Source organism: Corvus moneduloides, chromosome 2 (genome assembly GCF_009650955.1).
Source record: "Corvus moneduloides isolate bCorMon1 chromosome 2, bCorMon1.pri, whole genome shotgun sequence".
Lineage (NCBI taxonomy): Eukaryota > Metazoa > Chordata > Aves > Passeriformes > Corvidae > Corvus > Corvus moneduloides.
Window position 1 is genome coordinate 41,669,740 of NC_045477.1, and position 15,476 is coordinate 41,685,215.

Here is a 15,476-nt window from a genome sequence, read left to right on the forward strand (position 1 = left end):
GGCACATTTAACATATTTATTAGTAATAACCGATTCTGTTAAATATAGTTTCACATTACTATTTTATCCTATTTTTTGCTAGTTGTACTAGATAGTACTTGTTTTGTACAAGTTGATACTAACTCTTGCATATTTATAGATAAAAGCTGTAGTTCCTTTGTGTTATTTCTAAATAACAACTTTTAAACTGTTGTTATTTCCCCAGCGGGTTGTGAAAAGCACACCGAGCATTTGCAGTTAACCTTCCTCCCGATCTCTTCACTGTGATACACTTATGTCGTACTGTAAAGGCTGTTGTAGAAGTCACACTGGTGACAAGAACTGTTTGATTCTGCATGTTAATTCACATATAAAAAAGAATCAAATCCCTGGTTGAGGCTAAAAAAATAAAAATATGTTGTGACTCTTCTTCACCACCCACTGTCCCATTTACACTCAGACAAACTATAAAAGTCCAGCTGTGCTGAAGTTAATAGCATTTAATTTATGGATAAGCAAGCTTTTGCACTAAAATGGCAAGTTGGTAAGCAAGTAAGTTACTAATATTTTGGTAAATTTAATTCATAAACATAGGAATGATCTACTTTTGCTTCTTAAACACAGAGCCTTTGAAGAAAGACAGAAGGAAGAAGAAGAAAAAGAACAAAGATTTAGAGAACAAGTTCTGCAGCAGAGGAAAATTAAATTTCAGAAGGCAACTGCAAAGTTCCAACGTGCTCATCAGTCCTTTTCTCAGCACAAACAAACAGGTTTCTTAATTAAAAATTAACTATTATTCACAATACAAGTGTTTTTATATTCACAGAATCAGAGAATAGTTAAGGTTGGAAGGGACCTCTGGAGGCTGTTAGTCCAACCCCCCATATTTTTCTATTTAGTAGAATATAATTGAAGCAGACAGAACAATTAACTTTACTCAAAGTAATTGAATTCACAAAAGCAAAACAACTGACAAGAAGCTGAGATCTCATACATATGACAATTGAGTAGAGGAAGTAAAAAGAAAACCAGATTTTTTTTTTCCTAAAAATTCTATTGTGAGATATTTCACTAAATTGCAGTCACAATAAGTACGTGACCTCCTTGAGGTATTGTGGCTTCCTGGGTTTTCCCCACTTTTTTGACTGCAGTGTGCTTATTGGTTGCAGTACTGTGCTTTCTCAGCTGGGTGAGAAGTGTTACAAGGCCACTGACAGTTACTAGGATAGTGTAATGATTCCCTCTTTGAACCTTTGAATATGAAATACTCAAAAATGTGCATTTTATTTATAGTTAAGTAAATACAGTCCTAGCATATATTAATATGGTACATAATTTTTTTTCTGAATTAATCCACTTTCTAAGCTGTTCTCTTGCTGGGAAGCAATGATCACTTCAGCTCAGTTCCTGCTTTCTTGGAATCAGTGCAGATTGGCAGGAATTTGTAACAGCATTGGCCAAGTCTGATTTCCCGTCAACTTTCCAGTGTTCCAATGCTTAAGATATGGTCTATTACTTAGGTATTCTTTAACAGATTTACTTTAATTGTGCCAGCTGTGAGGTAATGTCTCTGACTTCAAGATCAAATGTCAGATTAAAATAACAAAATAGAACAGTACTGGTTTAGGGCTTCTTCATAGCTCTACTGACAGCCCAGACTGTGTAGCAATAGAATGAATCACGATTTTTTCTCTTGGTTTTCCTTTATAGAAAGTCTGCCTCTGCTACTCTCTACCCTACTTTACTTCTACTCACTTGAAAGTGGCCATATATTGTGCCTGTCTGGACTCCTTCTTTCCCCATTGGTTCTATTATTAAGTTACAGTTTGGCCTCTGTAGAATATCTGCAAGCCATAACTTTGGCTTAGTGCATGAGTGGAATAATCATAATGTAAAAACAAAGTTAGATTTTTTAGCCTCCTATTTTTTCAGCAGTGCAGTTTAAAAGCAAATAGCATAACTGTTGAATACATGTGTGACTGTAAACACTTAAATAGACTGGGATTTTGTTTCAGAGGAACTCGAGATGCTCTTGTATGTCTAATAATGCTAAACTACTCTGTTTATTTTGACTATCTGGATTTAGGCTTCCAAACTTCAGAAACTTAACCAAGCCATTTATGGTAAAATATTCCAATTTTTAAAAGTTTTTTCTCATTGTGTGTTTTTAGCTCTGATCCCTCCAGTCCAGACAAAAACAGCTTTCCAGTTAGAAGAAGCTCTTGAACAAATTAAAGGATCAGTTTTAACACCAGGACTGTGCTTGCCAAGCACAAACAAAATCAACTTCAGGTAACCATTCCTGTTTACTCTGATGGTCAAAGGAAGTAAATTTCTTACTGTATTCAATAAACAGCAGACAATTCCCTTTAAGAAGTTGTAGGGCATTTCTCTCGTGGCAAAGAAAGCATTTCTGTGGACTTTTCCAATGAAACATTATACAACTTCCTTGAGTTGTTTGTGTCCATTTGGTAAGACAGCAGAAGAGATGATACAAACCTTTTCCCTTCAGTGGAATTCTGGGAATAGTCAAGACTAACCCAGTCTCCAGTCAGTTATAGCCCAACTCAGACTGCCATGGTTATCAAGCCATGTTCTCAGAATTACAAAGTATTCTGTCTAGGTGATTTCTTATCCAGATTTTTTTTCCTTTTGACATTCAAGGATGCTTTATTTTATATGTTCACTCAAGGATCTTCTTTCCAGCTGTAATTCCTTTATATTTCTCATTCTCTACCTGTATCAAGAGGATCCTGGTAACAGTTTGACCTGTAATTTCATTTTATATCACATAAAATTTTATTTACATACCTTTTACTCTACCCAAACACTGTTTCTAAGGTACCTTGACTTATTATAGAATGTTTCTTCATACATAGTTTATTTATCTGCTGTATTTCCTACTAGTTCCTGATTATCCCTTTCCTAGCCTCTCATTTCTTGAACATTTCAGCTCTGGGGGTTATTTTTGTTGTTCTTTTGTTATTCCTTTCTGCATTTCACTTATTTTCTGTGTGATATAAATTGTGCAGATGTTCAGAACAGACATAAATTCTGTCTGAAAGGGTTGGCCCTACTTTTGGGCTTCAGTGTGTTCTTCATTGTGACATTAATATTCAACTTGTTTACATATCTCTGCTGATTAATACATTTTCAGGTGATAAATTGGTCAGTTGAGAAAATATTTTATAACTCTTAGAGCTTAACACTCATGCTATTTGTCAGTCAACATTCATAGGATGATTGCAGCAACAAAACCAAAGAAAAAACCAAGAAATCCAGCTGTTAAATCTAAGTTTAATTTATGGCAAAAAAGGTAGATGTTTCTGAACCCTGTCTCAGGTTTCCTGATCATTTGTCTCATTTCAGTCATAGGCTTGATTAAGGACAGCATCTCAGTGCTTCTTCCCCCTGCTTTTATAATTTCTTTCTTTATTTTTTATCTTTTTTCAAACTGCTCCTTGTGCATCACATTGGTATCTCAGGACTTTTCAAACCACTTACCATTTCTTACTGTGCTGTCACTCCATTTTTATTTGTATAATTTTAAAAATTCACTATCCTTTAGTAATGATAGGGTGTTCTTTTCACAGTTTTCACTTTCTTAACCTTGATTTCCTAAGGAAATTAAATTTATATGTTCAATTCTTTTACAGTTTGTGTTTCCCTAGTAACCAAATCTGAGAGAGACCTAAGAATCTCAAAGTTATTATATGTCCGTAAGTTTGAAATTAGAAATTGCTCAAGGAAAAAAAAATGAAAATAAGTGACCCCAGCATCAGAAAGGTTTAAAAGTTGAGTCCACTATGACCTATTGGCAGGTCACAAGACAACTAGTACAGATAAAACAGAAGAGCATTTTGAGAAGGTTCTCAACAGTGAAAGTTCTTCAAAGCTCACCAGTCCTGAGCTGTAAAGCTTCAAACATTTCTTATAATCCCTTTAACTGGAAATTTTGGGACTGGTAATAACTAATTCATATGAAGTAGTCAATACCTGTCTGTATTTCTATTGCTTCTTACAATTCAGTAAACACTCAAGCCAAAAATCTTGTGTCATCTTTAGAATTTACCCTCCCTCAGAAACAGAATGTATAGAATTCATTGACAGTCCCCTTTTAAAGTAAGAAATGATTATTTTATTAAGTATGCAAGATAAATATAGCTTCAGACCCAACTGAATATCTGTGAATTTTAAAAGATTCTAGATTTTATAATGTCTGTGTTTTAAAAGGTGTAAAAAAATAAATTAAGCAACGGAGACATATTAACTCCTCTTGGAGAAAGGCAAAAGTCCTGAAACAACTAATAAGTGTATTCTGTGCTTGCAGTAGAGCTATTTTGCTTCTAGTATGGTTTAATTATTGAATGCTAAAGCAAAGATTTTGGAGAACTCATTAGCCAACAGACACTGAGATGTTTGTACATTAGGTGTGTAAATGGCATGCTGCTCTTTTTACAAGATATATTTCCCTGTTGGTGTATAAAAATAGTTGTGTTTGATTAAGTTCAGTCTTGGGATATAAACTTAAATATGACAAATCAAAAATGGTCTATGGAAAAGTTGGAATGTTGAAATTTTTATAATTATAAATGGCCTAAACATGTAGAATTTTTTATAAATATAAATGTTATAAGCACTCAAATAAATATAAAGAAAGCTCTGTGTGTCCAAAAACCAAGAAACCAGATTTTGGGAGGGCCAGGTGTCAATCAGTCTGGTCCACAAAAACAAAAAAATTTTGGGATAGGGAGGATATCTGCCATTCAAAAGAAAACAGCGTGCAGTTTTCTGAGTTCAGTAAATAAATACGTGAAATTGTTCTCCTTTGTTGCTGTCAGCCATCTCAACAGAAATAATAAATTCCGTTCTAGACTCTCCTTAGGTCGACTGCAATTAAGCCAACCCTTTTTGGAGTCTTGTATAAAATCTCCTGAAAAATATCAATAGTCTTGATGATTTGAAAGTTTCCATTTTCCATTGCCCTAAAATTATAACTGTTGTGATAAATACAAAAAAAAAAAGGTCTTTCTAGATCATGTACCCACTTGAAACACATCCACTAAAAAGAAAAGGGATAATTTTAGATGCAGTAAGAGAAAGCTCAGAAGAAAGACAGTAAGCTGAAGAAATGGATAGAAATGAAGGAAAGAGGTTATTGAATTTCTGTACATATATGAAACATTTGTCTTCAGCTAGGAGCTGGCCACAGGGCCCAGGTACACTAGCTACTCTAAAGATTTTTTTTTTTTCAGGAGGCAAATACCAATTCTTTAACCTACCATAATACTGACATTACACATCATCAGTAATTTGGGCTCTCTGGTTGCTACAAAGTCTTCTTGCTCTTTGAAGTAAGGGAACACCTGACAGCGTCAATATAGTTACTGTCTACATAAGCCAAATTTATGGAAAAATAAAGCCCATTTTCTTGTTAGTTTTTTTCTTTTTTTTTTTTTTTTTAAAAGCAACCCTCCATGTTCCATTTCTGTAAATTATCAAACTGTTGGCTGACATTTTCCATATTAATGTAGCCTGAGGCAGTCACCCAACAACCCAATCAGAAAAGTCTATTTATAAATAACAGAAGAGAAGTTTTAAAATGGAAAGTGTTGGACACTTTCAGATAGTACTAACAGCATTTGTCGGGCTTTTCATCATTTATTGATGGTGTATACTTTTTGTAAGAAACTTATTTAAAAGTGCATAGTTGATGCATAGAAATAAGACAAAGTAATAATTTGCTTGTTTGTATCAAGGACCACAGATGATGCTTCATCCACATCAGCATCTAGAAGTGATTCTTTCCATCAGAAGCAGAATTCAGCAGTGTTTGGCCATGATGAAACAGTACAAGAGAGCAGTAGAACAGACATGGATAGTCACCAACTTCTCTTCCAGAAAAATCTGAAAGAAATGCGACAGCTCCTTGAAAAACAGCATCTCAACAACTTGGAGGTATGATATTTTCATGTGATTCATTACAAGGTGCTTTTAAGTGTGACAGAAATGTTCTTGAATGTGATAAAAATTAAAGTTCTGTTAAGCAGTCTTTATCAATTAGACAACACAGGAGGGCATACTGTACTATGCCTTATCCATAGACTATTTTTGGTAAAATTATACATATTTTCCAGTAAGAAGTCTGAGATGTTTAAAAATATTTATAAGGACTTTTTCACAAATTCATCCAAGATACCTGTTATGTTGTCCTTTTTTCCGGTTAATGTAAGATTTTTATGTCAGACTTCTTGTCTCTGACACTGGTAGCCATTAGTTGATCACAGGAGTCTTGTGCTACCTCTGAACTTAAATTGATGGTTTTCAGTGCACACCCAAGTTTCTGCTGTGCTGACTGTGACAGCTCAGCACAAAATGCCATAGCAATATAATGATAGTATGTCAAATGTTGGGGGATTTTTTTGTTTGGTTGTTTTTTTCCCACTATGTGGTGATATGTTAGAGGTTGAATTCAAGTCTCTTGAGATCTTTTTTTTGTCATCTTTTGCATGGAATTGCTGCAGGTGTTCCAGCAATGAGCTTTTCTGCCTAAACTAATTTTTAGACTGAAAATCGGTTTAAAAAATCATCTTAGAAACAGTGAAAATCAAGAACTGAGCTCTAAAGTGATTTCTTAGTGCACCTTTAAGTGCGATTTTATATCTCAGTGTCGTCTTTGATTTTGGAAATACTGTCTTCAACATTACGTTTTCTGGAAAAAAGAGGGCATAATTTGGGGCTCGCTCTTTTATTTCTATAATATCTACTGGTACCCAGAGTCACGGTATCTGAAATGACCTGGGCTCCATGAAGCCCATCCCTCTGTTTTGGTCATGGCTGGAGGCATGGAATCATTGGTGGCCATAGAGCAGGGGCTTTTCCTTTTAATACAAGCGTATGGATAACTTGTGAAAGACTTTGGAGAGTTTAGATATGGTTTGATCTTGATGTTTCTAGGAGCATTCATCTCTGCCTTTGTATCTACTTTGGTCTGATGGTTATTAATGAAACTCTTGAGCAGCTGATGGCTAACACAGAAAATCTCACTCAGCTGGAGTGAGGTTCAAAAAAGTTGAGTGGAGAGCAAGTACAGTTTTTACTGGCAGTGATTAGTGTTCTTTCTTATTTCTAAGCATAAAAGAAGGAAGAGAAAATGACAATTTATAGAAAAGAGCTGATAAACTGACTTCTCGATAACCGCTTTACAAAAATACAAAAAGGTCTAAGCCTTTTTTTTTCAGTAATATCACATTTGCATTTCACTGATATAGGGTTTGCAAATCCATCCCTAAATGATGATGCTGAATTTGGCAGTAGCTGCATTAGAATATCTTAGAATTAGAAAACAAAATACATTCTCTTTGAGAAAAATATATAAAAGTATTCTTAATGTATTTTCAGACTTCTATATTGGTGTGTTTTATCAAATAGAATTATCACTTCCTAACTGAATTCTAAGAAAAAACTGCTATGAGTCATGCATAATTTTTTGCTTATGGTTTTTTTTAAATATTAACTTTGGACACTGTATGTAGTACAGGAATTGTGTTTTACAAATCAATGTATTTTTGAAAATACCTGTAAAAAAATTTTTGTTTTTTTCCAGAAGATATTTTTCTTCTACCACTAGGGGTTGCTCAGCTTCTTTCCTCTGATAAATAGTTTCAAAATGTAAATATTTATACTTCAGATATTTGGACTTTCTTTCTTGAAATTGCATGTGTTGGACTCTGATTAGAAAAATAGTCAAGAAAGCTCTTGACCTTGTTCTAAAGCTTGAGTTTTGGAAGTTTAACACTTGGATTGTGCTGGTGGCTGGTGTTCATGTGCATTGTGATTCCCTGTTTTGTGAATAGTATTTATAATACTCTTACTAATAAAATTTATGATTTATAATTATTTAGAATACTCTTACTGAAATCGATACACTTCAGTAGTCTTGCTACTACCTGTTGTCCAAAATAATTTTCTGAAATTAAAGTGTTTCACTGTGCACATGCTTTGCAACCTAGCCATCCATTGAGATCCTTTGACCTCTCTTTGTTTCTGTTTTTACAGGCCCAACAGGATTATAAAGATTCCTAAAATTGTTTACTTTCCTACAGGGCAATAAAGTTTCTATGTGAACCTTTACCAGTAGATTTGCCGTGTTCCCTGCTTTACATCTCTAAATATTTGTACAGATTCATCACTAAGCCAAGGGTTTAGTGACCCTTCTACCATTTTCCAAAATTATTTTGCATAAAGTATTGAGAGCAGTAGATTTTATTTTGTGCAATAATTGCATCTGAGCCACTACATCATGTTACTGTTTTATGTTCATGAGTATGTTCTGTTTTGAAGAATTTAATATTGCTAATTTCATTCACAAAAAAGGATTTTTCGCACAGTCCTTTCCTGGTTTTATAGCATGCATAAATAAAATCTTGAAGGTGGAGCTGCTAGAGCATGGTCTTTAGGTAAAGCTGCATGCAGCTTTTCACCAAGTGACATTAGTCCCAAGGTACTTAACTTTTTATGAACTATTAACTGATTATGTTGAAATTTTCCATTTCTGGTACCTGCCTTGAACAGAATAATTTAGAAAATGTCCACTAAAATGGCTCAAATGTGACAAGGAATAGTGTTGTTTAAGTATCTTTTGTCCTTTTCTTTTTGTCACCTCTTTAATTTCATGGCCATTCAACATTATTTTGGTCAGTACAATATTTCTCTGCTCTACAAGAAAAATACATTATGCCTGAATCAAACTGATAGTATAACATTTTATCTCTATAGTTTCATTTTTTAAACAAAATACTTGGAAGTAAGAGCTGAATTCACAAACAAAATAGTATAGATGATAACATGGGGATTGTATTTTCCTCTTCCCTCCTTTATATGGCCATAATTAGGTTACTCAAGTGGTATCTATGAAATCCGAATTTAAATCCCTTTCTGAATGATTTTAAGAAGATTTTTTCCTTGGCTGTCCTTTCTTTCTGAGTATATTGGTGCAGTCATTGAAGTACTCAGTACCAGTCTTTCTGTGGATACCATTCCCCTTGGAAAAAAACACTTCAATATTTATTGAATAGGAATGCAACACCAGATATCATTCCTCAGAAATGTGCAGCCCAAACCATAAGCTCATCAGGGTGTTCTTATGTTGCCTCCAATACAAGGAAAGGTTGTATCTCACTGTACTGTGTGTGTTATACATGTAAAATCACATAAGTCTCTGAGGAACAATTAAGAATATTTTCTAAGTGATGTTCCACTGAATGGTATGGACATCACCTGCCTTGCAGGGGTTCACTTGTAAGACTGTTAGCTGTTTGTGTTACTGTGCCTTTGAGTTTCACAGTGTCTGTGAAATGGAGATGTTTCAGGTAGCTGATGGGAAAACTGTAGTATGACTGGAATGAGTTAACCAAGGGGTGTTGTGTCAAGTTCTTCTGCCAGGGGTATTGTGTCAGTCTAATTCGTCAGAGCCAGAGGCAAGACCAGCATGGAAAAAAGGAGTGCTGTGTACAGAGTCTCTCCCAAGCATCAAGAACTTGTAGAATGCTCAGGGCTAGTTAGTGAGAAAACAGATTCTTATGGGGAGGCTTAGGATAAAATGGCATTGAAGCAGAAGTCAGACTTGATTTTGTAGAGACCATTCAACAACTTGAAATAGGTTTCTATGGTCACCTTAAATCTAGAAATTTTGGCCATTGTTTGTACTTGTAAATGTGAGTGTTAATGTTTTTATGTTGATCATTTAAATTATATGACAGACCTGAGTGATTTCCTCACTTATTTTCCTCTTGGCAAGAGCAGAGGTATTCAGTTTTCCTTGGCTTTCAAACAATATTGTGACAAACGGCTATCTTCCACATTATTTCAGTAATCCAAAATTCACATGTGCTATAAAGACAAATTGAAATGTATCTCCAGACTAAATTATTTTATCCAAATCCTCCAACTTGTTTTGATTGTGTATTCCTGAAGAGTAGGTTTTGAGGTTTTGGGGGCGGTTTTTCATAAAATAACTTATTCCAAGCTTGTGCTGTATAAAATCTTCATGACAATCTTCATATCTGACAGTCTGGAGTTCATTCGACAGTGTCTTTCCTCAGTTCAAAGCCCCTCTTGAACAGGTAATAACGTAGGATTGAAGCTGAAACAGCTTTTCAGTACAAAAGAGGTTGTTTCAGAGTTAGACTAATACATGAATAAGGTTTTGATTGTGGATAAGTTATGATTGTTTTACATACAGCATAGCTCACAAACTAAAGGAATAAGGAAATTGAGACTGTCCTCCGATATATACCTGTTCCTCCTTGACAAGCATATCGTTTTTTCATAAGCATTGCCATACATATTAGCATGACTCCATTTTTGGGTTTACATTCATATACATGTATCCATTATATACATATATGAAATCTTTATCTATAGCTATGCACTGAAGTATTTTTACCATACTTCCTGACTGGTTTTTTGAGTGATTTGTGTTTACTGCAACAGTGTAAGATGTTCATAAATGTAGCTGAAAGAAAAGAACAGAGTAAAAAATAGCAGTATCAAATCTTTAGTGTACTGCAGTTACAGTAAGATGTTTGCTTGCAGGAAGGGGCTGGAAGTTATAAAGTTTGTGCATATGCATCTGCCAGGATGCTGCATTATGCTAACTTGGTATTATCAGTGATAGTATATACTGGTGTCTCAAGGAGATGTTGGAAAATCTATTGATTTCTCATGAAGATTAAAGTATCAATCTCTGAAGGATTTTTGCCCCTTTGAAGATGGCAGAGCTGTGTTTTAGGGGTTTTTTTAGAAGATAAGGCTTTTGTGAATTCTAAAGCAAAACAGAATTTAGCTACTTTTTTCTTCCAGTATTCTGCTTCTATCGTAGTAGTCTAATGGTGGCCTGGGTACCCAGAAGCCTAATCAATTATTTCATTATTTTTAATATTAATTATTATAAACCTGAAGCAGCACTTTGGTGGTGTTTAGGAGCTTGAACATTGCTGGGCAGTTTATGCCCAACACTTGCATATCTCCATAAGGAAGTATGGCTCACCATAAACAAAGTAGAAAATAAAACATCAAACCAAGCACCCAAAATTCAGAGGACAAGAATAAGCAGAGAGTAACTGGGACCTCTTTCAGAAGACTGAAAGGTTCTTGTAACAAACAAAGAATTGCACTATTTCAAACAGTGGCAAGGATGAAAAAATAATAACCTTTAAATTCAGTAGGCTATTTAGGGGAAGATAGATGCTGAAAGCTTGTACAAGTTCTTACAATCAAAGCTGTAAAGTTCTTAGGAAGAATGTATGTCTTGAAACATCTGATCTGAAAAAAAGCTGAATTTGTAAAACAGGCTACATATAAGTCACTAAATTTTTTTTCAAGGTAAGTGATTATATTCAATGAAGCATGCAGTGAATGTTGGCAATTACATGAAGCTGCCTTATTAGATAACTTTATTTCTAGAAAGGTAATAAATATAAATATTAGAAAATGCTCTTAGATACATTGTTTAGCCTTCAGGTTGCCGCGTATGGAGTCAGGCTTTGTATTCAGTGATCCTTTCAACTTGGGTATGTTCTGTGATTCTACAAGTATTTCTGTATCTGACCTTTAGGATTTCCTTATATAAATCCACCCTTCTGCCTGGGCTGCTGCTGTGCAGTGCATAAGAGTGGGATCATGTTAAAATACTCTTCCATCTTTACAATGTATATTGCTAAAGAAAAAGTAATCCTTTTCATTGGACTACAAAGATGGTTACAAAGATGTATACTATTTTTTTAGAAAATAAAGAGCTCTGGTAGGGTAGTTCCTCAGCTGAACCAGAGATTATTTAAAAATTATATTCACACACTGATTCATTTCCGGAACTGTGTTACCGGTCAAATAGTATTAATCTATTCTTTTTTACTGATGCTATGGCTCCAGTTCACTCATATCTGTTAACTGTAATCATTAAAATGGTTATTAGTTAAACACTAAAGAACTTCTAGAATTCTATTTCATATCCATGCCCAGTTTTCTCTACGACTATTTGCATTATCATGGCTTTTAATTCTGCAGTCCCATGCTATTGTTACGGACAAATTTGTGGAGTAGATGGTGTCTGCTCAAAACTGAATTTATTAATGGTTTAGAAACAAAAAAAAGGGATTAATGCATTATGGTGCATAGTGCCTCAACATTTAATCATTTAACAATTTTTATCAGTATTTAAACCTAGCATTATAAGTTGCACTTCTGAAGCTGAATGACCAGATTCGTGTGTGAAAGTTAGACACCTGGGACAGGGCACCTGAGAAACAGCACTCTGAGTACTGAGGTGCTAAAGCAACAGAGAGACAAGTTCAGCTGAAAATATGTTTCCTACACAGTTATGTACATTTACCTCAGGGCTTATTAAGATTGGAAATCAGAATGAAACATTGGTAATCAGTGTTCAGATCATTTTTCTTTTAAAATCCTCTGAAAGTATGGCTTACTGAAATTGTCCACAAGCCTATGAAATTGGAAATGAATTCTTTTTATCCTTAGAAGTCTGAACCTGCATTTCTAGCATCCTGTGATGATTTTCCAAACAGACAAATCAGGTCCTTTCAAAACCTCATAGATTCATAGATAGGTAGTTTCTGTATCCTTAGCCTGGGAGGAGATCAGGCACCTAGGCATTGACTGGGAAAGACAGCAGTGTTGATAGTAAGCTTTTCTCTGGTCATCCTATACCTTCGTAACTTCTTTGGTGGGTTTGGCACAATAGAATGGATCTCTTGTGTAAGGTAAGCAGCAAAATCCTTTCTCAGTGTAACTTGCTCCTCAAGTCTGCCCAGATCTTCTGAGAAATCAGTATTGTATAGTGCTATGTACCTGATGTTTTTCAAACTCATATAGAAATGGGATTACTAATTTTGTAATGGAATTTCCCATTGGTAAATTTGAAACGAGTTGTTTAGGTACCTCACTGGCTTTGAAACTTAGTTTTTCATCTGTAAGTCTAGTGGTGTCTTTTACACCACAGTCAATGTGAAGTGTAATATGATACATCTACACATATAAAAAGCAAAGAATTTCTGTAAAGAAACCAGTTGAAATTATCAAAAATAGCAAGTAGTGTGAGAGGTGTGAGGGGCCTCAGTTTTCCAAGTAGGTAGCATTTCTTTCTGCATTTTATCTTCAGAAGCGTGTTCCCATTCACCTCTTGGAATTGTGAACAGTCAGCAGTTCTTTTGCAGAAAATGTCAAATACACATGTACCAGCTCTTTAGTGTAATAGCATTCTGACAAAGTCCTTTGGCAGAAAAGTCACTTGTCAGGTTCACTTAAAATTTTACTTGTTGCAGTGTTGTTCTTTCACTAGCCTTATGAAAGATTTCTTAGGCTCATGTTTTCTCTTTGTTTTAGTGCTTTACTAAAATGAAATTGCTTGACACAGCTGTTCTAAGTCCTAAGACATACAAGGGACCCCTTTAACTCCTCAGAAGTATTCCTTTCCTAGGGATGTGGATATGTGTGAACAGAGGGGTGTTAGATTTCATGCATTATAACATAAGATAATGCTGGTTACCAGCAGTAAAATAAATTGTACTTATATAACAGGAAAAATGCAAATCCAGTAAATAACAATATAGTACTCTATGAACATTTTGTTTTCTTATCATCCTTTAATATTCTCACAGATTAAGTAAAATTAAGTCATTGGGATTTCCAGGTTTATTTCCCTGCACTTATTGACCAGTAAAAAAAGGATAATTGTTGAATGCTTTTTTATTTCTGCAGAAGTAGTTCTAATTACACATTTTTACAAGGAAATGGGACATTCATTTGCATTACATAGTAGGCTAAACTGAGAAATATGTAATTTTTTTTAATGAGAATGTTAAGTATCTTTAATGTGTGAAAGGATGAAATTGTATGATGCAACAAAATAAATGTAAATGAACTAAATTTGCATGAACTAAGTAAAAGTGAGTGTGTGTTTAAATGAGAATTCCTTCTTTGTTCTTTAGTTCCTAACATTTCTGGATATTACCTCAACTGAGATTTTGTTTTCCACAGGGTTTTGTTTTATCAGGAGAGTATTTATTTATATAATGTAGGATCAAGTCTATTTTCAAACTCTGAAGTACAACTGGGTAGAATTCTTTTTATCTTAATTTGTAAAAGTTGCAAATTTTCTTGCACCCTCCAGATTTATCAGTTTAAGCTAACCTGCTATCAAGAGAAGGCTTTTTAAAATCAATCTTTACAAAATTTTTCTCCTTACTTTGTCATTTCAGAAACACGTTTTGCTATACGGGTGCAGTTTCCAAATTAGACAAGAAGTAAGCCTGACACCTGTAATTTCTTTTCACTGTTTTTTTTCCTTCTGAAAATGTCAAAGTTAGTTCTTCAATTTGGCCTGATACAGAAAACTCTGAGTATATGCCTTTTCCTTGTTTGGGGAAGTTCAAGCAGAGGTTAACAATATAATTTAGCCAAAAATAAAGGTTAATAAATAACTAACAAAGTGTTATTTATTCTTTTCTATTAGAAAGGCACCGGTTTGTATAGGTTTAGTTTGAAAATGCTCCCTAAAGGGATCTTTCTCTCCACTTGCTCCTTTGATCTTCTATTTAGTTTCTTTATCTCAGATCATAACTGTAATGGAAGACTGCACCAACCTCTAAACATTTAATGCTAGATAAGATTTAATTCAATCATAAAAAGTCTTTCAGGACTTATGAAGCTTTTTCTTCTGCAATTTCGTATATTTAAAATGTACAATATTAAGATAGAACAATTTTATTGGAATAAAAAATGTTTACTACAAAAATGTATTATTATTTGCTAAAGAATTTTAGCAAATTTTTGGTGAGTTTGGTGAGTTTTCAAAATGTTAATTCTATGTCATTTCTAGGGGATATATAATCACTTAATCTAGGTTAACAGATTCTGCTAGTTGTAACATTTTCCATTTGAAGTCACTAATGAAAAAAAATCTTCATTGCATAAGATTTTTTTCTAATTCAACTTCTCTTAGTTTTTCACACCAATTTAGTCCAACATAAGATTTAAAATTACTTTGCTGCTGAGCCGTGTGAAAGTGAACTTCTAGGAAAAAGTGTATGAGATTCTGAAAATCGTTGACATGCTGTTCTCCTTTACATTCATGTGTATTTTGAAGTCTTGCGCTTAACAAAGTATGTATTTTCAACCATCTCAGTGCTTGGATAGAGTAATAGAGAAGAAAACATTTGTATAGTACATACACAAAGTTGTTCCACTGGTGTTTCAGATGGTGCCAGTTGCTGTTATTCATCACCCATTAAAATTTAATGAAAAGTTTGGGGAAGTGGATGAGAATCCCTGTATGCCCTGGGACTTGATCTGTCCTCATAGAACAGGAATATTTTCTTCTTTCTGAAAGACTTGAAGAAGGAGTTTCACTGGTGGTAGTTGTTAATCACTGTGGTTATGATAACCAAGAGACCTTTCTGTGTTTGCCATGGCAAGGCTTA

General features: G+C 34.3%; 1 protein-coding gene across 3 annotated transcripts in view; it reads left to right on the forward strand.

Annotated features, from left to right (window-relative positions):
* The window catches only part of CEP126 (centrosomal protein 126), a 45,637-nt gene that overhangs the window by 8,984 nt on the left and 21,177 nt on the right, over positions 1 to 15,476 (forward strand). For all 3 annotated transcript variants that reach the window (XM_032099236.1, XM_032099238.1, XM_032099239.1), the window contains exons 3-5: positions 604 to 749; positions 2,151 to 2,271; positions 5,739 to 5,937. In XM_032099236.1, the coding sequence (XP_031955127.1) occupies positions 604 to 749; positions 2,151 to 2,271; positions 5,739 to 5,937 (466 nt within the window). The remainder of the gene's footprint in view (positions 1 to 603; positions 750 to 2,150; positions 2,272 to 5,738; positions 5,938 to 15,476) is intronic.